Source organism: Bombina bombina, chromosome 5, assembly GCF_027579735.1.
Source record: "Bombina bombina isolate aBomBom1 chromosome 5, aBomBom1.pri, whole genome shotgun sequence".
Taxonomy (NCBI): domain Eukaryota; kingdom Metazoa; phylum Chordata; class Amphibia; order Anura; family Bombinatoridae; genus Bombina; species Bombina bombina.
In genome coordinates this window covers 637996147-638021549 of record NC_069503.1, presented here as the reverse complement: position 1 = coordinate 638021549, position 25403 = coordinate 637996147, and the positions used below count along the sequence as shown (strand labels likewise).

Sequence of the window (25403 nt, the reverse complement as noted above, 5' to 3'; positions counted from 1 at the left end):
ATATTGTGAGGAGGCCTTGGTATGCCCGCCCTCTTAACTATGTTCCACATGCCTTGACAAAGTTATTAGGTCTAAGAAGGTTAACCCCTTTAGTACCACTGAGCCGTCCACCTCTGAGGACTCGCCGTCCCATGAGATGCATACCCATCAGTCATCTCCCTCATCACATGCAGCTTCCCGTAGCATGCCTGATCCTCCATCTGGAGGGAGCCTTTTCCCATCAGACTTTACAGCGCAGTTAGAAACGGCAGTGTCTGAGGCCCTCAGTGCTTTACCTTGCCCTGCCAAACGCAACCGAAAGGTTAAACATAGCTCTCCTGCCCAGGGGTCATCAAGTCATTTATTGGATTTATCTGTACCTTTACCCGCCGTTACCACTCCTTCCTCGTGTAGTGGCCCGCATCAAGCAGGAGCAGGCATCAGTGATACTGATTGCTCCATCGTGGCCGCGAAGGACATGGTTTGCGGATCTGGTGGGGATGTCATCTTCTCCAGGGAAGTTACCTTGTCACAGGGATCTGCTGGAACAAGGTCCTTTTGTTCATCAAAATCTAAATTCTCTGAGGCTGCCTGCTTGGAGATTGAACGCTTAGTCCTAGGCAAGAGAGGTTTTTCTGAGAGAGTGATTGATACTCTCATTCAAGCTTGTAAGCCGGTTACTCGTCACATCTATCATAAGGTGTGGAGAACCTATTTATTCTGGTTTGAAGAGCATGGATTCCCCTGGCATAAAGTTAAGGTTGCCAGGATTCTATCGTTTCTCCAGGATGGACTGGAGAAGGGTCTTTCTGCCAGTTCCCTGAGGGGACAGATATCGGCCCTGTCTGTTTTACTGCACAAGAGGCTCTCAGAGCTTCCAGATGTACAGTCTTTTGTTAAGGCTCTGATTAGGATCAGACCTGTGTTCAGATTTAAGGCTCCTTGAGCCTCTTGTTCTTAAGGTTTTGCCGCGGGCTCCATTTGAGCCTATGCATGAAATTGACATTAAGTTGTTGTCCTGGAAGGTTCTTTTTCTACTGGCTATTGCTTCTGCACGCAGAGTTTCTGAGATTGCCGTTTTGCAATGTGAGCCTCCTTATCGGGTGTTCCATTCTGATAAGGCTGTCCTACGTACTAAGTTAGGGTTTCTTCCTAAAGTTGTGTCAGACTGCAACATCAATCAAGAGATTGTGGTTCCTTCCTTGTGTCCTAATCATTCTTCTTTGAAGGAACATTTGCTTCATAATTTTGACGTGGTTCGCGCCTTGAAGTTCTATCTTCAGGCTACTAAGGATTTTAGACAAACTTCTTCCTTGTTTGTTGCCTATTCTGGGAAGCGTAAGGGTCAGAAGGTCTATTCGACTTCCTTATCTTTTTGGTTGAGGAGTGTTATACGCTTAGCTTATGAGACAGCGGGACATAGGCCTCCTCAGAGAATTACGGCTCATTCTACTAGAGCATTGGCTTCCTCTTGGGCCTTTAAGAACGAGGCCTCTATGGATCAGATTTGTAAGTGGCTACCTGGTCCCCCTTACATATTTTTTCTAAATTTTACAGGTTTAATGTTGTTGCTTCAGCTGAAGCAAGGTTTTGCAGGCTGTGGTGCCCTCAGCTGAGGGTCCGCCACTCTCTTTTTGTCCCTCCGTTATCATTCAGTGTCCTCTAGAGCTTGGGTATAAGTTTCCCAACAGTAAGGAATGATGCCGTAGACTCTCCTTATATTAAAATGGAAAACATAAATTATGCTTACCAGATAATTTAATTTCCTTCTGTATAAGTAGTGTTCTCCGATGGGCGTCCCTCTAAATTATATTTTTCTTCTGGCACCTTTTATACCCTGATATTTATCCTACTGTTCCTTGTTCCCTCGACAGAATGACTGGGATGGGGAAAGTGGGAGAGGTATTTAAGCCTTTGGCTGTGTGTGTTTGCCTCCTCCTGGTGGCCAGGTTCAGTATTTCTTGACAGTAAGGAATGATGCCGTGAACTCTCTTTAAACAGAAGGAAATTAATTTTCTGGTAAGCATAATTTATGTTATTTAAATGTTAATGATAATTTTATTTTTTTTAAACCTGAAATTTTCTTATATTTGTTATCTTAGTTTTAACATATTTTAGCCAGAATCTTGCAAGACCATATTTGTGTTCAGTTTGTGGTGCTATGAACAATATAAACGTTAAAATATGTAACAGTTTTGTATATTTTGTCGCATTAATTAATTTTTATTTCTATTTCAGTGGCAACTCATTACTGTAACACTTGTTGAAAAGGTTCAAATGATTGCTGTAATCCTTGGATCACTCTTCTTGGTGTCAAGTGTGACTTGGCTTCTTTGGTCAGTTTTTAGCCCATATGCAGTATGGCAAAGAAGAGACATTTTATTCCAAGTCTGCTATGGGATGTACGGTTTTATGGATCTAGTTTGTATAGGTAAGTTGTGAATATGAGAACAGTAGATATATTAAGTTTAGACATATTTCCTTCCTAAGATAGGGAGAGTCCATGGCTTCATTCCTTACTGTTGGGAAATACAACACCTGGCCACCAGGAGGAAGCAAAGACACCCCAGCAAAAGACTTAAATATCCCTCCAACTTCCTAATTACCCCAGTCATTCTTTGCCTTTTGTCATATTTGGAGGTGGCAGGGAAGTGGCAGAAGATTCGGAGAGTCCTGAAAAAGGGTATCTGCCCTTCAAGATAGGACTGGAGTTTTAAGTAGTCATGTCATGTCTAAGAAAGTTAGAGTCTGGAGATGCAGGGAAAGTTTTTCTGTGAAACCATCCAGACTACTGCTAACAGCTCCTAAGCAATCAGTGGTGATGTGTTTCACTGCCTGCTTTCTCTCACTCAAGTCCATGTCAGGAGCGTTGCTATAAGACTGTCACACTTGAGAGACTGTGTTCTGTTCCACAACATGTATCCTGGAGGTAAGATTGTTTCAATTTTTACACATAAAACGCTATAACAGGGTCACAGTGTGACTCATTTATACCTTGATAGGATCAAGGGTTAATATCCTCTGAAGGGGGTTTATTGAACAGTTGGGGTTAATTAATCAGTGTATTTTGAACCTGAGAAGAGTGTTTCCTCTGTTAACTGTCTGGGTCTTGGAGGTGGTGAGTGCCCCAGCCATTGGGAGTATAAAGGTGCAGTTTTCTATATTAAAAAAACATTTTTATTTGTGTCCTTCTGTGGGTATAACCTGAGCTATGGTGGACTCTGACATGTCAGAAGGTACTCCTTCTGTACTAAATCATACCTGTTTATATTGTGAGGAGGTTGTTATAAACACCATTATAAAGTCTAACGGCTAGATTTGGAGTTTTGTCGGTAACGACCCGAAAAGCTAACGCTGGCTTTTTTCTGGCCGCACCATAAAAATAACTCTGGTATTGAGAGTCCACATAAAGGCTGCGTTAGGCTCCAAAAAAGGAGCGTAGAGCATATTTAACGCAGCTTCAACTCTCGATACCAGAGTTGCTTACGCAAGCGGCCAGCCTCAAAAACGTGCTCGTGCACGATTCCCCCATAGGAAACAATGGGGCTGTTTGAGCTGAAAAAAAAACCTAACACCTGCAAAAAAGCCGCGTTCAGCTCCTAACGCAGCACCATTGTTTGCTATGCGGAAACACTTCCTACGTCTGCACCTAACACTTTAACATGTACCCCGAGTCTAAACACCCCTAACCTTACACTTATTAACCCCTAATCTGCCGCCCCCGCTATCGCTGACCCCTGCATATTATTATTAACCCCTAATCTGCCGCTCCGTAAACCGCCGCTACTTACATTATCCCTATGTACCCCTAATCTGCTGCCCTAACATCGCCGACCCCTATATTATATTTATTAACCCCTAATCTGCACCCCACAACGTCGCCTACACTTATTAACCCCTAATCTGCCGAGCAGACCTGAGCGCTTCTATAATAAAGTTATTAACCCCTAATCCGCCTCAATAACCCTATAATAAATAGTATTAACCCCTAATCTGCCCTCCCTAACATCGCCGACACCTAACTTCAATTATTAACCCCTAAGTCTAACCCTAACACCCCCCTAAGTTAAATATAATTTACATCTAACGAAATTAATTATCTCTTATTAAATAAATTATTCCTTTTTAAAGCTAAATACTTACCTGTAAAATAAATCCTAATATAGCTACACTATAAATTATAATTATATTATAGCTATTTTAGGATTAATATTTATTTTACAGGTAACTTTGTAATTATTTTAACCAGGTACAATAGCTATTAAATAGTTAAGAACTATTTAATAGTTACCTAGTTAAAATAATAACAAAATTACCTGTAAAATAAATCCTAACCTAAGTTACAATTAAACCTAACACTACACTATCATTAAATTAATTAAATAAAATATCTACAATTACCTACAATTAAACCTAACACTACACTATCAATACATTAATTAAATACAATATCTACAAATAACTACAATGAAATAAACTAACTAAAGTACAAAAAATAAAAAAGAACTAAGTTACAAAAAATAAAAAAATATTTACAAACATAAGGAAAATCTTACAACAATTTTAAACTAATTTCACCTACTCTAAGCCCCCTAATAAAATAACAAAGCCCCCCAAAATAAAAAATGCCCTACCCTATTCTAAATTACTAAAGTTAAAAGCTCTTTTACCTTACCAGCCCTGAACAGGGCCCTTTGCGGGGCATGCCCCAAGAAGTTCAGCTCTTTTGCCTGTAAAAAAACACATACAATACCCCCCCCCAACATTACAACCCACCACCCACATACCCCTAATCTAACCCAAACCCCCCTTAAATAAACCTAACACTAAGCCCCTGAAGATCATCCTACCTTGTCTTCACCTCACCGGGTATCACACCGATCCATCCTGGCTCCGATATCTTCATCCAACCCAAGCGGGGGCTAGACATCCACTGAAGAAGTCCAGAAGAGGGTCCAAAGTCTTCATCCTATCCGGGAAGAAGAGTAGATCCGGACCGGCAACCATCATCTTCCAAGCGGCATCTTCTATCTTCATCCGATGAGGACCGGCTCCATCCTGAAGACCTCCACCGCGGACCCATCTTCATCCGGCGACGTCCAACTGAAGAATGACGGTTCCTTTAAGGGACGTCATCCAAGATGGCGTCCCTCGAATTCCGATTGGCTGATAGGATTCTATCAGCCAATCGGAATTAAGGTAGGAATATTCTGATTGGCTGATGGACTCAGCCAATCAGAATCAAGTTCAATCCGATTGGCTGATCCAATCAGCCAATCAGATTGAGCTCGCATTCTATTGGCTGTTCCGCCAATAGAATGCGAGCTCAATCTGATTGGCTGATTGGATCAGCCAATCGGATTGAACTTGATTCTGATTGGCTGAGTCCAACTTAGGTTAGGATTTATTTTACAGGTAAATTTGTAATTATTTTAACTATTTTAGCTATTAAATAGTTCTTAACTATTTAATAGCTATTGTACCTGGTTAAAATAAATACAAAGTTACCTGTAAAATAAATATTAATCCTAAAATAGCTATAATATAAATATAATTTATATTGTAGCTATATTAGGATTTATTTTACAGGTAAGTATTTAGCTTTAAATAGGAATAATTTATTTAATAAGAGTTAATTAATTTCGTTAGATTAAAATTATATTTAAATTTAGGGGGTGTTAGTGTTAGGGTTAGACTTAGCTTTAGGGGTTAATACATTTATTAGAATAGCGGTGAGCTCCGGTCGGCAGATTAGGGGTTAATAATTGAAGTTAGGTGTCGGCGATGTTAGGGAGGGCAGATTAGGGGTTAATACTATTTATTATAGGGTTAGTGAGGCGGATTAGGGGTTAATAACTTTATAATAATAGTGGTGCGGTCCGCTGGGCATATAAGGGGTTAATAAGTGTAGGCAGGTGGAGGCGACGTTGAGGGGGGCAGATTAGGGGTTAATAAATATAATATAGGGGTCAGCGGTGTTAGGGGCAGCAGATTAGGGGTACATAAGTATAACGTAGGTGGCGGCGCTTTGCGGTCGGCAGATTAGGGGTTAATTATTGTAGGTAGCTGGCTGCGACGTTGTGGGGGGCAGGTTAGGGGTTAATAAATATAATATAGGGGTCGGCGGTGTTAGGGGCAGCAGATTAGGGGTACATAAGTATAACGTAGGTGGCGGTCGGCAGATTAGGGGTTAAAAAAAATTAATCGAGTGGCGGTGATGTGGGGGGACCTCAGTTTAGGGGTACATAGGTAGTTTATGGGTGTTAGTGTACTTTAGAGTACAGTAGTTAAGAGCTTTATGAACCGGCGTTAGCCCAGAAAGCTCTTAACTACTGACTTTTTTCTGCGGCTGGAGTTTTGTCGTTAGAATTCTAACGCTCACTTCAGACACGACTCTAAATACCGGAGTTAGAAAAATCCCATTGAAAAGATAGGATACGCAATTTACGTAAGGGGATCTGCGTATGGAAAAGTCGCGGCTGAAAAGTGAGTGTTAGACCCTTTTTTTAATGACTCCAAATACCGGAGGTAGCCTAAAACCAGCGTTAGGAGCCTCTAACGCTGGTTTTCACGGCTAACGCCAAACTCCAAATCTAGGCCTAAGAAGGGAGACAAGCCTGCTAAGACTCTTAGTCCCTCTGAGCTCTCTACCTCTCAGGACTCGGTGTCCCGTGAGATTACTACCCTTGCTACATTATCCACTCCACATGCAGTTCCCCGAATCACATCTAATCCTTCATCCGGAGGAGGCCTTCTTCCTGCGGACTTTGCCGCGCAGTTACAAATGGCGGTGTCTGCGGCCCTCAGTCTATTACCTCGCTCTAACAAACGCAAGAGAAAGGTTAAACATAGCTCTCCTGACCCGGAGTCATCTAAATATTTATCGGATTTAGCTATTATGTCCCAGTTATCCAATGATGAGTTAAAATCTAGATTCTCTGAGGCTGACTGTGTGGAGATTGAATGCTTAGCCAAGAGAGGTTTCTCTGAGAGTGTCATTGATACTCTTATTCAAGCTTGTAAACCAGTTATCTACCACAAGGTGTGGAGGACCTACTTCACACTCTGGTGTGAAGAGCGTGGTTTTTCCTAGCACAGAGTTAAGGTTGCTAGGATCTTATCTATTCTCCAGGATGGGCTGGAGAAGGGCTTTTCTGCTAGTTCCTTGAGGGGACAGATTTCGGCCCTGTCGGTTTTATTGTACAAGAGACTGTCTGAGCTTCCAGACATGCAGTCCTTTGTTAAGGCTCTGATTAGGATCAGACCTGTGTTTAGATCTGGGGCTCCTCCTTGGAGCCTAAATCTTGTTCTTCTGGTTTTGCAACAGGTTTGAGCCTCTGCATTCAGTTGACATTAAATTCTTATTTTTAAAGGTTTTCTTTTTATTGGCTATTGCCTCTGCGCGCAGAGTTTGCAATGTGAGCCCCTTTATCTTATTTTATATGCAGATAAGGCAGTTTTACGTACTAAATTAGGTTTTCTTCCTAAGGTTGTGTCAGATCGCAACATCAATCAATAGATTGTGGTTCCTTCCTTGTGTCCTATTCTTTCTTCATCGAAGGAACGCTTACTTCACAATTTGGATGTGGTTCGCGCCTTGAAGTTCTATCTTCAGGCTACTGAGGAGTTTAGACAATATTCCTGTCTGTTTGTTGTCTATTCGAGAAAGCATAAGAGGCAGAAGGCTACTTCGACTTCCTTATCTTTTTGGAAGACAGTGGGACATTGTCTTCCTGAGAGGATAACGGCTCATTCCACTAGAGCAGTGGCTTTCTCTTGATCCTTTAAGAATGAGGCCTCTATGGATCAGATTTGTAAGGCGGCTACCTGGTTTTCCTTACATGCTTTTTAAAAATTTTGCAAGTTTGATGTTTTTGCTTCGGCTGAAGCAGCTTTCGGAAGAAAAGTTTTGCAGGCTGTGGCACCCTCAGAATAGGGTCCGCCTCTTCCTTTTTTGTTCCCTCCCATTATTCATTCAGTGTCCTCTGGAGCTTGGGTAGAGTTTTACCAACAGTAAGGAATGAAGCCGTGGACTCTCCCTTTCTTAGGAAGGAAAACATAATTTATGCTTACCAGATAAAACCCTTTCCTTCTGGATAGGGAGAGTCCACGCCCCCCCCCCCGCGCTTTTTTCTTGTCTATGAACGGTCTCCTATTATTTATTTCATTCTTCTTTCACTATTTATACCCTAATGTTTCTCCTACTTTTCCTTGTAACCTCGGCAGAGTGACTGGGGTAATGAAGACGTGGGAGGGATATTTATGCCTTTAGCTGGGGTGTCTTTGCCTCCTCTTGGTGGTTAGGTGTTGTATTTCCCAACAGTAAGGAATGAAGCTGTGGACTCTCCCTATCCGGAATGAAAGGTAAGCATAAATTATGTTAGTTATAAACAGTTTCTGTACCTGTTTCAAGGATTTAAGTATTTATTTTGATAAAAAAAAATCTTTAAAAACTATACCAACAAGTACAAAATATAAAATATACTACTTTAATCTGAAGCAGTAATCTCAAAATCACAAAAACTTGTACTTCCCTCCCTAGGCTATTACTAGTAGCTGGTGATTGATAGTAACAGGTGGTTTGCAGAGAGTGAATGTAAATGCCAAAATAAACAAAAGTGCTACTAACGGAAACTTGTAGTGGAAAAATAAAGAGCTCTAATTTGTAAGAGCATGTCATTTTTGCGCGAACCACCAGCTACAACCGGTGAGCCAATCAGCAGGGACAGTTGAACAACTTCACCAATCTATGGCTTATGTTCAACTTGAAAGGTGCAACACCTGCAGCTCCAGAGCTTTTGACAGTTTAAAAGATATTTTCTGCTCTGCTGATGCTCCAGTTTTGGATGAATAAACAAAGTCAAAACAGAAAAGCAGGTAAGAAATATGCATTTAGCTTCAGAAGCAACAGGCTTCCCTCTTTTCTTTCTAATAATGTTTAGACTCCACAAGACCTTACTCTTGGGAATTATATCACGTACCCACTAGGAGGAGGCAAATACACCCTTACTAGAGCTTTAAAGGGACAGTCTACTTCAGAATGTTCATTATTTAAAACGATAGATAATGCCTTTATTGCTGGGGCCAGCAACTGCCTGCCAGAATTACTGCTCATTTATCATGTTCAGTGTCTACTTCCTTGGCATACAAGAATGAGGCTTATGTAGGACAAAATACAAGGCTGCAACTTGGTCTTCTTTGCATACTTTTATAAAATGTTGTCATTTTGATGTGTTTGCCTTGGCAAAGGCAGCATTTGGCAGGAAGTTCCTTCAAATGGTGGTTTCTGGTAAATAGGTACAAGTAAGAGAACAATTAAACAGCGCTTACTTCCAAAATAGGAAAGATTCTATAACTGTGGCTGATACTAGTGTAATGTTTGTATTGGCTGTATACAAACTGTTTCAGATGGCACTTGAAAGTACAATCTAAAATGATTGATATATAGAAATACAAAACAAAAAAAAGAAATAGATTAAAAAATACAAGCTCTGTAATGAACACTCTCAAAATTTCTTATGGTATCAAACTTACATAAAACGCTCAAAAGCATACAACAATTATACACAAAATGTTTCACAGTTCAAACCACTAAGGTCTGAGTACCCTTAAATCAGTATGAGTATAAATATAAATGTTTACAGGACCTGGTGCTGCTGTTTACTGGTGGTGTTCTGCGTGCCGCCCGGAGTGTGATAGAATCCAAAAATCTGTTAAACAAAGTGCAACCAGATTCAAGTGCAGGTGTATAACATATGACACATCACGCTATTAAGTTGCACTTACAATGTTGACGAATTTATTGGGCACTACAACATATCCAGATTTACAAGATCAGGATGTGGAAAAACACATCTAGATCTACATTGAGACCCCCTGGACACAGACAATTAAGTTTCTGTACCCAGTAGGTCTCTTTTTTTGCGAAGGACAAGTAGTCTATTTTGTTCATTGGGGGGGGGGGATCCAATCAATAACTTGAATCTTAAGGGATCCTGAATCCCCCCAAAAGGAAGATAAGGTGCAGATCCACGGAACATCTAAATAACATTAAAAATAAAATTGACAACCATAGTGTTCCACTTCACTATAGAGATGTTCATGGTGGGGATTCCAGATCCCTTAAGATTCAAGATATTGATTGGATCCCCCCCAATGAACAAAATAGACTACTTGTCCTTCGCAAAAAAGAGACCTACTGGATACAGAAACTTAATTGTCTGTGTCCAGGGGGTCTCAATGTAGATCTAGATGTGGCTGCTTTTATGTAAAATCACTTCTGTAACACTAGAAAAGAGCTTTCAGTGATAAAACCATATAAGTGTATAGTTCACATTGTAACATTTTATTACTATGTAGTTCCCATCATAATGTAGATTAAAATAATCAATTTGTTTTGTATTGTAATTTGGGTATTAAAATAACATATATAAAAAATACCCGTAATGTTGTGTATATAAATCAATTTTTATTTTTATTTCTATTTATGTACTTTTAATATAACACGCTTTTTATATGTTCATGTATTTTCCCTAAAAATTCATTTGTATACCCAATCCGATATGTTATAAAAATCTAATGGTTCACTTTGAGGTATACTAGTTTAGACTTTTAATCTCTCAAAACTATTATTAGTAATATATTCAATGGTGCATCTAAACTGTAAGTTAATTGTGTTGTTTTATATTTTAGGATGTTTGTTTTTAGCTTTTATATGCATTTTGATGATGTTTTTCAAACGTCATTTTTTTATATTTTTTATTAAATTCATTGTTGTCTTTGTAGTTATATTTTAGTTACTTACAGATCCAAGTGTAAAACAAAGCAAGGGATTAATTTCCAACCAATAAAAATGGACTGATCGCTTTATAAGAGGAACTATGGTGATCTAAGACATATCACCTCTTGAGAAAGACCGCACGCTGGCGGATGAAACGCGTTGAGGCCAATTGTGATCTGTTTGAGGATCCGTAGTCTCTTGCAGGACATTGTGTATGCTTCGTTCAAGCACGGCTATTGCAATCTACGCCGCAAGTACGGAAGCCCGTGAAGGACACCAACACACACGTAATGAGTACGGTATTCGTAGACTCACTTGGAAGGAGGAAAGAGCCGTTGTTTCTATGCGGACTGTGTTTTTCCACATCTTGATCTTGTAAATCTGGATATGTTGTAGTGCCCAATAAATTCGTCAACATTGTAAGTGCAACTTAATAGCGTGATGTGTCATATGTTATACACCTGCACTTGAATCTGGTTGCGCTTTGTTTTTTAACAGATTTCTGGTAAATAGGTGCCTGCCTTATCTTTTTTGTAGAAAGATACACACCTAGATTACAAGTTTTGCGTTAACAGGGGTGCGGTGCTAACGAGCAGTTTTCCCTCACCGCTCACTTGCAGACAACTCTGGTATTACGGGTTTTTACAAACCCGACGTTAGCCGCAAAAAAGTGAGCGTAGAGCAAAATTTAGCTCCACATCTCACCTCAATACCAGCGTTGCTTAAGTCAGCGGTAAGCTGGTGTAACGTGCTTGTGCACAATTTCCCCATAGGAATCAATGGGGGAGAGCCGGCTGAAAAAAAACCTAACACCTGCAAAAAAGCAGCGTTCAGCTTCTAACGCAGCCCCATTGACTCCTATGGGGAAATATATTTTATGTCTACACCTAACACCCTAACATAAACCCAGAGTCTAAACACCCCTAATCTTACACTTATGAACCCCTAATCTGCCGCCCCCGACATCGCCGACACCTACATTATATTATTAACCCCTAATCTGCTGCTCCGGACACCGCCGACACCTACATTATACTTATGAACCCCTAATCTGCCGCCCTAATGTCGCTGCAACCTAACTACATTTATTAACCCCTAATCTGCCGCTAACAACGTCGCTGCCACTATATTAAATGTATTAACCCCTAAACTTAAGTCTAACCCTAACCCCCCTAACTTAAATTTAATTTTAATAAATCTAAATAAAATTACTATCATTAACTAAATTATTCCTATTTAAAACTAAATACTTACCTGTAAAATAAACCCTAAGATAGCTACAATATAACTAATAGTTACATTGTATCTATCTTAGGGTTTATTTTTATTTTACAGGCAACTTTGTATTTATTTTAACTAGGTACAATAGTTATTAAATAGTTATTAACTATTTAATAACTATCTAGTTAAAATAAAGACAAATTTACCTGTAAAATAAAACCTGACCTAAGTTCCAATTACACCTAACACTACACTATAATTAAATTAATTACCTAAACTAAATACAATTAATTACAATTGAAATAAATTATCTAAAGTACGAAAAAAACAAACACTAAATTACAGAAAATAATAAAATAATTACAAGAATTTTAAACTAATTACACCTACTCTAATCCCCCTAACAAAATTAAAGAGCCCTCCAAAATAAAAAAAAGCCCTACCCTACACTAAATTACAAATAGCCCTTAAAATGGCCTTTTGCGGGGCATTGCCCCAAAGTAATCAGCTCTTTTACCTGTAAAAAAAAAGTACAAATAACCCCCAACATTAAAACCCACCACCCACACAACCAACCCTACTCTAAAACCCACCCAATCCCCCCTTAAAAAAAACCTAACACTAACCCCTTGAAGATCACCCTACCTTGAGGTGTCTTCACCTAACCGGGCCGAAGTCCTCCACGAAGCCGGCATAAGTGGTCCTCCAGACAGGCAGAAGTGGTCCTCCAGACTGGCAGAAGTCTTCATCCAGGCAGCATCTTCTATCCTCATCCATCCGGCGCTGAGCGACTCCATCTTCAAGACATCCGACGCGGAGCATCCTCTTCAATTGAAGAATGAAGGTTCCTTTAAATGATGTCATCCAAGATGACGTCCCTTCAATTCCGATTGGCTGATAGAATTCTATCAGTCAATCGGAATTAAGGTAGGAAAAATCCTATTGGCTGATTGGATCAGCCAATAGGATTGAGCTTGTATTCTATTGGCTGATCCAATCAGCCAATAGAATGCCAGCTCAATCCTATTGGCTGATTGGATCAGCCAATAGGATTGAACTTCAATCCTCTTGGCTGATTGCATCAGCCAATAGGATTTTTTGTACCTTAATTCCGATTGGCTGATAGAATTCTATCAGCCAATCGGAATTGAAGGTACGCCATCTTGGATGACGTAATTTAAAGGAAACTTCATTCTTCACTTGTACGTCGTTTGAAGAGGATGCTCCGCGTCGGATATCTTGAAGATGGAGCCGCTCTGCGCCGGATGGATGAAGATAGAAGATGCTGCCTGGATGAAGACTTCTGCCGTCTGGAGGACCACTTCTGCCCATCTGGAGGACCACTTCTGCCGGCTTCGTGGAGGACTTCGGCCCGGTTGGGTGAAGACTTCTCAAGGTAGGGTGATCTTCAAGGGGTTAGTTTTAGTAGGGTTGGTTGTGTGGGTGGTGGGTTTTAATGTTGGGAGGTATTTGTACATTTTTTTTTTACAGGTAAAAGAGCTGATTACTTTGGGGCAATGCCCCGCAAAAGGCCCTTTTATGGGCTATTTGTAAGTTAGTGTAGGGTAGGGTTTTTTTTTATTTTGGGGGGCTTTTTTATTTTGTTAGGGGGATTAGAGTAGGTGTAATTAGTTTAAAATTCTTGTAATTATTTTATTATTTTCTGTAATTTAGTGTGGGTTTTTTTTTTCGTACTTTAGATAATTTATTTAAATTGTAATTAATTGTATTTAGTTTAGGTAATTAATTTAATTATAGTGTAGTGTTAGGTGTAATTATAGCATAGGTTAGGTTTTATTTTACAGGTAAATTTGTCTTTATTTTAACTAGGTAGTTATTAAATAGTTAATAACTATTTAATAACTATTGTACCTAGTTAAAATAAATACAAAGTTACCTGTAAAATAAATATAAATCCTAAGATAGCTACAATGTAATTATTAATTACATTGTAGCTATCGTAGGGTTTATTTTACAGGTAAGTATTTAGTTTTAAATAGGATTCATTTATTAAAGTATAGTGTAGTGTTAGGTGTAATTGTAACTTAGGTTAGGATTTATTTTACAGGTAATTTTCTCTTTATTTTAGCTAGGTAAGCTATTAAATAGTTAATAACTATTTAATAGCTATTGTACCTAGTTAAAATAAATTGAAAGTTGCCTGTAAAATAAAAATAAATCCTAAGATAGCTACAATATAATTATTATTTATATTGTAGCTATATTAGGGTTTATTTTAAAGGTAAGTATTTAGTTTTAAATAGGATTCATTTAGCTAATAAGAGTTACATTTATTTTTATACAAAGTTGCCTGTAAAATAAAAATAAACCCTAAGCTAGCTACAATGTAACTATTAGTTATATTGTAGCTATCTTAGGGTTTATTTTACAGGTAAGTATTTAGTTTTAAATAGGAATAATATTGTTAATGAGAGTAAATTATATTTCATTTAGGGAGTGTTAGGTTTAGGGTTAGACTTAGGTTTAGGGGTTAATACATTTAATATAGTGGCGGCAACGTTGGGGGCGGCAGATTAGGGGTTAATAAATGTAGGTAGGTGTCGGCGATGTTAGGGCAGGCAGATTAGGGGTTAATAATATTTAAATAGTGTTTGCAAGGCGGGAGTGCGGCGGTTTAGGGGTTAATATATTTATTATAGTGGCGGCGATGTCCGGTTTAGCAGATTAGGGGTTAAAATATTTAATTTAGTGTTTGCGATGTGGGGTGGGGGCCTCGGTTTAGGGGTTAATAGGTAGTTTATGGGTGTTAGTGTACTTTTTAGCGCTTTAGTTAAGAGTTTTATGCTACGGCTTTGTAGTGTAAAACTCTTAACTACTGACTTTTAAATGCGGTATCAGTCTTGACAGGAGAGGGTGTACCGCTCACTTTTGGTTAGGCTCGTAATACCGGCGCTATGCAAGTCCCATTGAAAATATAGGATACGCAATTGACGTAAGTGGATTTGCGGTATTTCCGAGTCTGGCCAAAAAAGTGAGCGGTGAGCCTGTCATTTCAAGACTCGTAATACCAGCGGGCGTTAAAAAGCAGCGTTGGGACCTCTCAACGCTGCTTTTTAACCCTAACGCACAACTCATAATCTAGCCGAAAGATAGGAGCGCCCAAGGAAGTGTCCAATCCTGCTGCTTATACAGTTAAACTCCTCAGAAAAAAACTAATATCTAACTTATCTTTTTTGTCCCACCCAAAATTATTGTGAACTCCACAGCTTGGGTATTGGTTCTCAAGAGTAAGGTCTTGTAGACTTTCACCACCATTAGAAAGAAAACATAACCTTAGAGGTGCAGTACCCAATATCTGCTTAAGTGAAGACTGTCCCAAAGCTGGACATTATTTTTAAACCAAAGTCAAAGTTTCCTGTACCTTTTCTGGGGTCTGAGATCATTTTGAAGGAATGGGATAAGCCTGGAGTTCGTTTCTCTCCTTCTAGTTTTTTTTTTTTTATTGAGATTTTTTTAATAAAGCATACAAATAATTCACTGACAGGATGTAGTACAATACAGTAGGACTATCAATGGTAAGATTAACAGAATACTGAATCAATAATAATAATAAAACATTTGTTCACGCAACGTCAGTACCGCACTTTTAAATGGGACTTCCATAGCGCCGGTATTACGAGTTTTATAATAATAATAAAACATTTGTTCACACCTAGTCAAATAAGTAAAACATTTAGTATAGGTATGCTATTTAAGCATAGACTTTCTGAATAATACTAGGGGCTACTTTTGGACCTCTACATAAGATTATACTAGGGACAGAAATTACTATTAACAAAAGGAGACCACTCTTGGGTCTCAAATTGAAAACCTCAGTTTTATATATATGGTCATCAGGAATAAGACCCAATTTGGGTCTGAAAGTACCAAAAGGATAAAATCAAGAAAAATGCAAACTATAGAACATTCTCTATACAAAGTCTAATAATATAATTACAGTGTAAATAGCTTACTTTCTTAGGACCTGCTTCCATTAAGAGAATAGGGACAATACATTTTAATTCTATTTCTATGATAACAGGTCTACGTGAGATTCTAAGACAATCCCCCAGAGTTTAAATTGGATATGAGTGCAATATATAATTACTATGCTATTTCAAAAGTTCTAATTTTTCATCATCCATTATGCATAATCAGCTAGATTACAAGTTTTGAACTATGACTCAAAAAGAATCGTTATGGCCCATAACGATGCTTTTTCCCTAATGCCGTTATTACAAGTCTTGTCAGAATAGGTGTACCGCACACCTTTTTGGCAGTCACGCAACGTCAGTACCGCACTTTTAAATGGGACTTTCATAGCGCCGGTATTACGAGTTTTGCGTTGAGGCCAAAAAGTGAGCGGTACAGCCTAAAATGACAAGATCTGTACTGCCATCTAAAGTCAGTAGTTATGAGTTTTATGCTACAAAGCTGTACCATAAAACTCATAACTAAACTGTCACAAAGTACACTAACATCCATAAATTACCTATTAACCCCTAAACCGAGGCCCTCCTGCATCGCAAACACTAAAATAAAATTATTAACCCCTAATCTGCCGCTCCGGACATCGCCGCCACTTAAAAAATGTATTAACCCCTATTCTGCCACTCCCCAACATCATCACCACTATAATAAACCTATTAACCCCTAATCTGCTTTCCGCCCACACCGCCGCTATAATAAACCTATTAACCCCAAACCACAAGCCCCCCACAGCAAAATATACTAAATTAAACTATTAACCCCTAAACCTCTGGCCTCCCACATCACTTCATAAATATATTAACCCCTAACCCTAACGTAACCCTAACACCCCCTAACTTAGATATAATTAAAATAAATCTAAATATAACTTACAATTATTACCTAAATAATTCCTATTTAAAACTAAATACAAACTTACCTGTAAAAAAATGTTACCTTGTAGCTATCTTAGGTTTTATTTTTATTTCACAGGTAAGTTTGTATTTATTTTAACTAGGTAGACTAGTTAGTAAATAGTTATTAACTATTTCTCCTGTTAAGTGTGGTCAGTCCACGGGTCATCATTACTTCTGGGATATTAACTCCTCCCCAACAGGAAGTGCAAGAGGATCACCCAGCAGAGCTGCTATATAGCTCCTCCCCTATACGTCACACCCAGTCATTCTCTTGCACCCAACTAATAGATAGGATGTGTGAGAGGACTGTGGTGATTATACTTAGTTTTTATATCTTCAATCAAAAGTTTGTTATTTTAAAACAGCACCGGAGTGTGTTGTTCCTTCTCAGGTAGAATTTGAAGAAGAATCTACCTGAGTTTTTGTATGATTTTAGCCGGCGTAGTTAAGATCATTTTGCTGTTCTCGGCCATCTGAGGAGTGAGGTAAACTTCAGATCAGGGGACAGCGGGCAGGTTCACCTGCAAAGAGGTATGTAGCAGTATATTATTTTCTGAGGAATGGAATTGACTGAGAAAATACTGCCAATACCGATATAATGTAAGTTCAGCCTTAAATGCAGTAGTAGCAACTGGTATCAGGCTGTCATGTATGTATATTTACACTTCAGTATTCTGGGGAATGGCACTTCACTGGGATAATACTGTATGCATTAAAAAATTTTAGCCTAACTTGCAGTGGGAACGACTAGCAACAGGCTTTCTAATGACACTTCATTTATTTGATGTTAAACGTTTTGCTGGCATGTTAAATCGTTTAATTATCTGAGGTACTGGGTGAAAAATTGTTTTGGGCACTGTTTCTCCAACATAGGTGTGTCCGGTCCACGGCGTCATCCTTACTTGTGGGATATTCTCTTCCCCAACAGGAAATGGCAAAGAGCCCAGCAAAGCTGGTCACATGATCCCTCCTAGGCTCCGCCTACCCCAGTCATTCTCTTTGCCGTTGTACAGGCAACATCTCCACGGAGATGGCTTAGAGTTTTTTAGTGTTTAACTGTAGTTTTTATTATTCAATCAAGAGTTTGTTATTTTGAAATAGTGCTGGTATGTACTATTTACTCAGAAACAGAAAAGAGATGAAGATTTCTGTTTGTATGAGGAAAATGATTTTAGCAACCGTAACTAAAATCCATGGCTGTTCCACACAGGACTGTTGAGAGCAATTAACTTCAGTTGGGGGAACAGTGTGCAGTCTCTTGCTGCTTGAGGTATGACACATTCTAACAAGACGATGTAATGCTGGAAGCTGTCATTTTCCCTATGGGATCCGGTAAGCCATGTTTATTACGATCGTAAATAAGGGCTTCACAAGGGCTTATTAAGACTGTAGACTTTTTCTGGGCTAAATCGATTCATTATTAACACATATTTAGCCTTGAGGAATCATTTTATCTGGGTATTTTGATATAATAATATCGGCAGGCACTGTATTAGACACCTTATTCCTTAGGGGCTTTCCCAAAGCATAAGCAGAGCCTCATTTTCGCGCCGGTGTGGCGCACTTGTTTTTGAGAGGCATGGCATGCAGTCGCATGTGAGAGGAGCTCTGATACTTAGAACAGACTTTCTGAAAGCGTCATTTGGTATCGTATTCCCCTTGGGGCTTGGTTGGGTCTCAGCAAAGCAGATACCAGGGACTGTAAAGGGGTTAAAGTTTAAAACGGCTCCGGTTCCGTTATTTTAAGGGTTAAAGCTTCCAAATTTGGTGTGCAATACTTTTAAGGCTTTAAGACACTGTGGTGAAAATTTGATAAATTTTGAACAATTCCTTCATGTTTTTTCGCAATTGCAGTAATAAAGTGTGTTCAGTTTAAAATTTAAAGTGACAGTAACGGTTTTATTTTAAAACGTTTTTGTACTTTGTTATCAAGTTTATGCCTGTTTAACATGTCTGAACTACCAGATAGACTGTGTTCTGAATGTGGGGAAGCCAGAATTCCTATTCATTTAAATAAATGTGATTTATGTGATAATGACAATGATGCCCAAGATGATTCCTCAAGTGAGGGGAGTAAGCATGGTACTGCATCATTCCCTCCTTCGTCTACACGAGTCTTGCCCACTCAGGAGGCCCCTAGTACATCTAGCGCGCCAATACTCCTTACTATGCAACAATTAACGGCTGTAATGGATAATTCTGTCAAAAACATTTTAGCCAAAATAAACACTTGTCAGCGTAAGCGCGGCTGCTCTGTTTTAGATACTGAAGAGCATGACGACGCTGATATTAATATCTCTGAAGGGCCCCTAACCCAGTCTGATGGGGCCAGGGAGGTTTTGTCTGAGGGAGAAATTACTGATTCAGGGAACATTTCTCAACAGGCTGAACCTGATGTGATTGCATTTAAATTTAAGTTGGAACATCTCCGCATTCTGCTTAAGGAGGTATTATCCACTCTGGATGATTGTGACAAGTTGGTCATCCCAGAGAAACTATGTAAAATGGACAAGTTCCTAGAGGTGCCGGGGCTCCCAGAAGCTTTTCCTATACCCAAGCGGGTGGCGGACATTGTTAATAAAGAATGGGAGAGGCCAGGTATTCCTTTCGTCCCTCCCCCCATATTTAAAAAATTGTTTCCTATGGTCGACCCCAGAAAGGACTTATGGCAGACAGTCCCCAAGGTCGAGGGAGCGGTTTCCACTTTAAACAAACGCACCACTATACCCATAGAGGATAGTTGTGCTTTCAAAGATCCTATGGATAAAAAATTAGAAGGTTTGCTTAAAAAGATGTTTGTTCAGCAGGGTTACCTTCTACAACCAATTTCATGCATTGTCCCTGTCGCTACAGCCGCATGTTTCTGGTTCGATGAGCTGATAAAGGCGGTCGATAGTGATTCTCCTCCTTATGAGGAGATTATGGACAGAATCAATGCTCTCAAATTGGCTAATTCTTTCACCCTCGACGCCACTTTGCAATTGGCTAGGTTAGCGGCTAAGAATTCTGGGTTTGCTATTGTGGCGCGCAGAGCGCTTTGGTTGAAATCTTGGTCGGCTGATGCGTCTTCCAAGAACAAGCTACTTAACATTCCTTTCAAGGGGAAAACGCTGTTTGGCCCTGACTTGAAAGAGATTATCTCTGATATCACTGGGGGTAAGGGCCACGCCCTTCCTCAGGATCGGCCTTTCAAGGCAAAAAATAAACCTAATTTTCGTCCCTTTCGTAGAAACGGACCAGCCCAAGGTGCTACGTCCTCTAAGCAAGAGGGTAATACTTCTCAAGCCAAGCCAGCTTGGAGACCAATGCAAGGCTGGAACAAAGGAAAGCAGGCCAAGAAACCTGCCACTGCTACCAAGACTGCATGAAATGTTGGCCCCCGATCCGGGACCGGATCTGGTGGGGGGCAGACTCTCTCTCTTCGCTCAGGCTTGGGCAAGAGATGTTCTGGATCCTTGGGCGCTAGAAATAGTCTCCCAAGGTTATCTTCTGGAATTCAAGGGACTTCCCCCAAGGGGGAGGTTCCACAGGTCTCAGTTGTCTTCAGACCACATAAAAAGACAGGCATTCTTTCATTGTGTAGAAGACCTGTTAAAAATGGGAGTGATTCATCCTGTTCCATTAAGAGAACAAGGGATGGGGTTCTACTCCAATCTGTTCATAGTTCCCAAAAAAGAGGGAACGTTCAGACCAATCTTAGATCTCAAGATCTTAAACAAGTTTCTCAAGGTTCCATCGTTCAAGATGGAAACCATTCAAACTATTCTTCCTTCCATCCAGGAAGGTCAATTCATGACCACGGTGGATTTAAAGGATGCGTATCTACATATTCCTATCCACAAGGAACATCATCGGTTCCTAAGGTTCGCATTCCTGGACAAACATTACCAGTTCGTGGCGCTTCCTTTCGGATTAGCCACTGCTCCAAGGATTTTCACAAAGGTACTAGGGTCCCTTCTAGCTGTGCTAAGACCAAGGGGCATTGCTGTAGTACCTTACTTGGACGACATTTTGATTCAAGCGTCGTCCCTTCCTCAAGCAAAGGCTCACACGGACATCGTCCTGGCCTTTCTCAGATCTCACGGATGGAAAGTGAACGTGGAAAAGAGTTCTCTATCCCCGTCAACAAGGGTTCCCTTCTTGGGAACAATTATAGACTCCTTAGAAATGAGGATTTTTCTAACAGAGGCCAGAAAAACAAAACTTCTAGACTCTTGTCGGATACTTCATTCCGTTCCTCTTCCTTCCATAGCTCAGTGCATGGAAGTGATCGGGTTGATGGTAGCGGCAATGGACATAGTTCCTTTTGCGCGCATTCATCTAAGACCATTACAACTGTGCATGCTCAGTCAGTGGAATGGGGACTATACAGACTTGTCTCCGAAGATACAAGTAAATCAGAGGACCAGAGACTCACTCCGTTGGTGGCTGTCCCTGGACAACCTGTCACAAGGGATGACATTCCGCAGACCAGAGTGGGTCATTGTCACGACCGACGCCAGTCTGATGGGCTGGGGCGCGGTCTGGGGATCCCTGAAAGCTCAGGGTCTTTGGTCTCGGGAAGAATCTCTTCTACCGATAAATATTCTGGAACTGAGAGCGATATTCAATGCTCTCAAGGCTTGGCCTCAGCTAGCGAGGGCCAAGTTCATACGGTTTCAATCAGACAACATGACAACTGTTGCGTACATCAACCATCAGGGGGGAACAAGGAGTTCCCTAGCGATGGAAGAAGTGACCAAAATCATTCTATGGGCGGAGTCTCACTCCTGCCACCTGTCTGCTATCCACATCCCAGGAGTGGAAAATTGGGAAGCGGATTTTCTGAGTCGTCAGACATTGCATCCGGGGGAGTGGGAACTCCATCCGGAAATCTTTGCCCAAGTCACTCAGCTGTGGGGCATTCCAGACATGGATCTGATGGCCTCTCGTCAGAACTTCAAAGTTCCTTGCTACGGGTCCAGATCCAGGGATCCCAAGGCGGCTCTAGTGGATGCACTAGTAGCACCTTGGACCTTCAAACTAGCTTATGTGTTCCCGCCCTTTCCTCTCATCCCCAGGCTGGTAGCCAGGATCAATCAGGAGAGGGCGTCGGTGATCTTGATAGCTCCTGCGTGGCCACGCAGGACTTGGTATGCAGATCTGGTGAATATGTCATCGGCTCCACCTTGGAAGCTACCTTTGAGACGAGACCTTCTTGTTCAGGGTCCGTTCGAACATCCGAATCTGGTTTCACTCCAGCTGACTGCTTGGAGATTGAACGCTTGATTTTATCGAAGCGAGGGTTCTCAGATTCTGTTATCGATACTCTTGTTCAGGCCAGAAAGCCTGTAACTAGAAAGATTTACCACAAGATTTGGAAAAAATATATCTGTTGGTGTGAATCTAAAGGATTCCCTTGGGACAAGGTTAAGATTCCTAGGATCCTATCCTTCCTTCAAGAAGGATTGGAAAAAGGATTATCTGCAAGTTCCCTGAAGGGACAGATTTCTGCCTTGTCGGTGTTACTTCACAAAAAACTGGCTGCTGTGCCAGATGTTCAAGCTTTTGTTCAGGCTCTGGTTAGAATTAAGCCTGTTTACAAACCTTTGACTCCTCCTTGGAGTCTCAATTTAGTTCTTTCAGTTCTTCAGGGGGTTCCGTTTGAACCCTTGCATTCCGTTGATATTAAATTATTATCTTGGAAAGTTTTGTTTTTAGTTGCAATTTCTTCTGCCAGAAGAGTTTCAGAATTATCTGCTCTGCAGTGTTCTCCTCCTTATCTGGTGTTCCATGCAGATAAGGTGGTTTTACGTACTAAACCTGGTTTTCTTCCAAAAGTTGTTTCTAACAAAAACATTAACCAGGAGATTATCGTACCTTCTCTGTGTCCGAAACCAGTTTCAAAGAAGGAACGTTTGTTGCACAATTTGGATGTTGTTCGCGCTCTAAAATTCTATTTAGATGCTACAAAGGATTTTAGACAAACATCTTCCTTGTTTGTTGTTTATTCCGGTAAAAGGAGAGGTCAAAAAGCAACTTCTACCTCTCTCTCTTTTTGGATTAAAAGCATCATCAGATTGGCTTACGAGACTGCCGGACGGCAGCCTCCCGAAAGAATCACAGCTCATTCCACTAGGGCTGTGGCTTCCACATGGGCCTTCAAGAACGAGGCTTCTGTTGATCAGATATGTAGGGCAGCGACTTGGTCTTCACTGCACACTTTTACCAAATTTTACAAGTTTGATACTTTTGCTTCTTCTGAGGCTATTTTTGGGAGAAAGGTTTTGCAAGCCGTGGTGCCTTCCATTTAGGTGACCTGATTTGCTCCCTCCCTTCATCCGTGTCCTAAAGCTTTGGTATTGGTTCCCACAAGTAAGGATGACGCCGTGGACCGGACACACCTATGTTGGAGAAAACAGAATTTATGTTTACCTGATAAATTACTTTCTCCAACGGTGTGTCCGGTCCACGGCCCGCCCTGGTTTTTTAATCAGGTCTGATAATTTATTTTCTTTAACTACAGTCACCACGGTACCATATGGTTTCTCCTATGCAAATATTCCTCCTTAACGTCGGTCGAATGACTGGGGTAGGCGGAGCCTAGGAGGGATCATGTGACCAGCTTTGCTGGGCTCTTTGCCATTTCCTGTTGGGGAAGAGAATATCCCACAAGTAAGGATGACGCCGTGGACCGGACACACCGTTGGAGAAAGTAATTTATCAGGTAAACATAAATTCTGTTTTTTTCCACTTGGCGGTAGTTTTATTTAATTTAAGACAGTTTACTGATCTCCCTCACTGATGTGTGTGAGGGGGAGGGGCCTATTTTGGCGCTTTTGCTACGCATCAGAAATTCAGTCACAAGTCTGTTTTCTTCCCTGCATGATCCGGATCGTCTCTACAGAGCTCAAGGGTCTTCAAAAATTATTTTGAGGGAGGTAATCACTCACAGCAGACCTGTGAGATTGTGCTTTGACTGTGATAAAAAACGTTTTTATTATGTACATTTTTTCTGCTATGTAAGGGTTTGTTATTCATTACTATGGGGGCAATCCTTTGCTAAATTGTGTTTTTACCGGAAAGAATTTGAATTTATAATTTCTCCGGTTCATTGTTACTCAACTGTCATAATTTTTTTCTGTGCTTCTTAAAGGCACAGTACGTTTTTCATATTACTTGTAAATTGAGTTGAAAAGTATTTCCAAGTCTGCTAGTTTATTTGCTAGTGTGTTAAACATGTCTGATTCAGAGGAATATCTCTGTGCTATATGTGCTAAAGCCAAAGTGGAGCCCAATAGAAATTTATGTACTAATTGCATTGATGCTACTTTAAATAAAAGTCAATCTGTACAAATTGAACAACATTCACCAAACAACGAGGGGAAAGTTATGCCGACTAACTTGCCTCACGTGTCAGTACCTGCATCTCCCGCTCGGGAGGTGCGTGATATGGTAACGCCGAGTACTTCAGGGCGGCCATTACAAATCACATTACAGGACATGGCTCATGTTATGACTGAAGTTTTGTCTAAATTACCAGAACTTAGAGGTAAACGTGATCACTCTGGGGTGAGAACAGAGTGCGCTGATAATAATAGGGACATGTCAGATACTGCGTCACAATATGCAGAACATGAGGACGGAGAGCTTCAATCTGCAGGTGACGGTTCTGATCCCAATAGAGTGGATTCAGACATTTCTAACTTTAAGTTTAAGCTTGAAAACCTCTGTGTACTGCTAGGGGAGGTATTAGCGGCTCTGAATGATTGTAACACCGTTGCAATTCCAGAGAAATTATGTAGGCTTGATAGATACTATGCGGTACCGGCGAGTACTGACGTATTTCCTATACCTAAGAGGCTTACAGAGATAATTACTAAGGAGTGGGATAGGCCCGGTGTACCCTTTTCCCCCCCTCCTGTATTTAGAAAAATGTTCCCAATAGACGCCACCACACGGGACTTATGGCAGACGGTCCCTAAGGTGGAGGGAGCGGTTTCTACTCTGGCTAAGCGTACCACTATCCCAGTGGAGGATAGCTGTGCCTTTTCAGATCCAATGGATAAAAAATTAGAGGGTTACCTTAAGAAAATGTTTGTTCAACAAGGTTTTATATTGCAACCCCTTGCATGTATTGCGTCTGTCACGGCCGCGGCCGCTTTTTGGTCCGAGTGCCTGGAAGAGACTCTTGACTCAATAACTATAGATGAGATCTCAAACAAGCTTAAAACTCTTAAGCTAGCTAATTCATTTGTTTCAGATGCCGTAGTACATTTAACTAAACTTACGGCTAAGAATTCCGGATTCGCCATTCAGGCACGCAGAGCACTGTGGCTAAAATCCTGGTCAGCTGACGTTACTTCTAAATCTAAATTACTTAACATACCTTTCAAAGGGCAGACCTATGAAAGAAATTATCGCTGACATTACTGGAGGTAAGGGCCATGCCCTGCCTCAAGACAGAGCCAAACCTAGGGCTAGACAGTCTAATTTTCGTTCCTTTCGTAATTTCAAGGCAGGAGCAGCATCAACTTCCTCTGCACCAAAACAGGAAG

General features: G+C 40.5%; 1 protein-coding gene across 1 annotated transcript in view; it reads left to right on the top strand.

Annotated features, from left to right (window-relative positions):
* MARCHF11 (membrane associated ring-CH-type finger 11) overlaps positions 1 to 25403 on the top strand; it is a 438545-nt gene that overhangs the window by 293739 nt on the left and 119403 nt on the right. The window contains exon 3 of the mRNA XM_053715821.1: positions 2218 to 2410. Coding sequence (XP_053571796.1) covers positions 2218 to 2410 — 193 coding nt within the window. The remainder of the gene's footprint in view (positions 1 to 2217; positions 2411 to 25403) is intronic.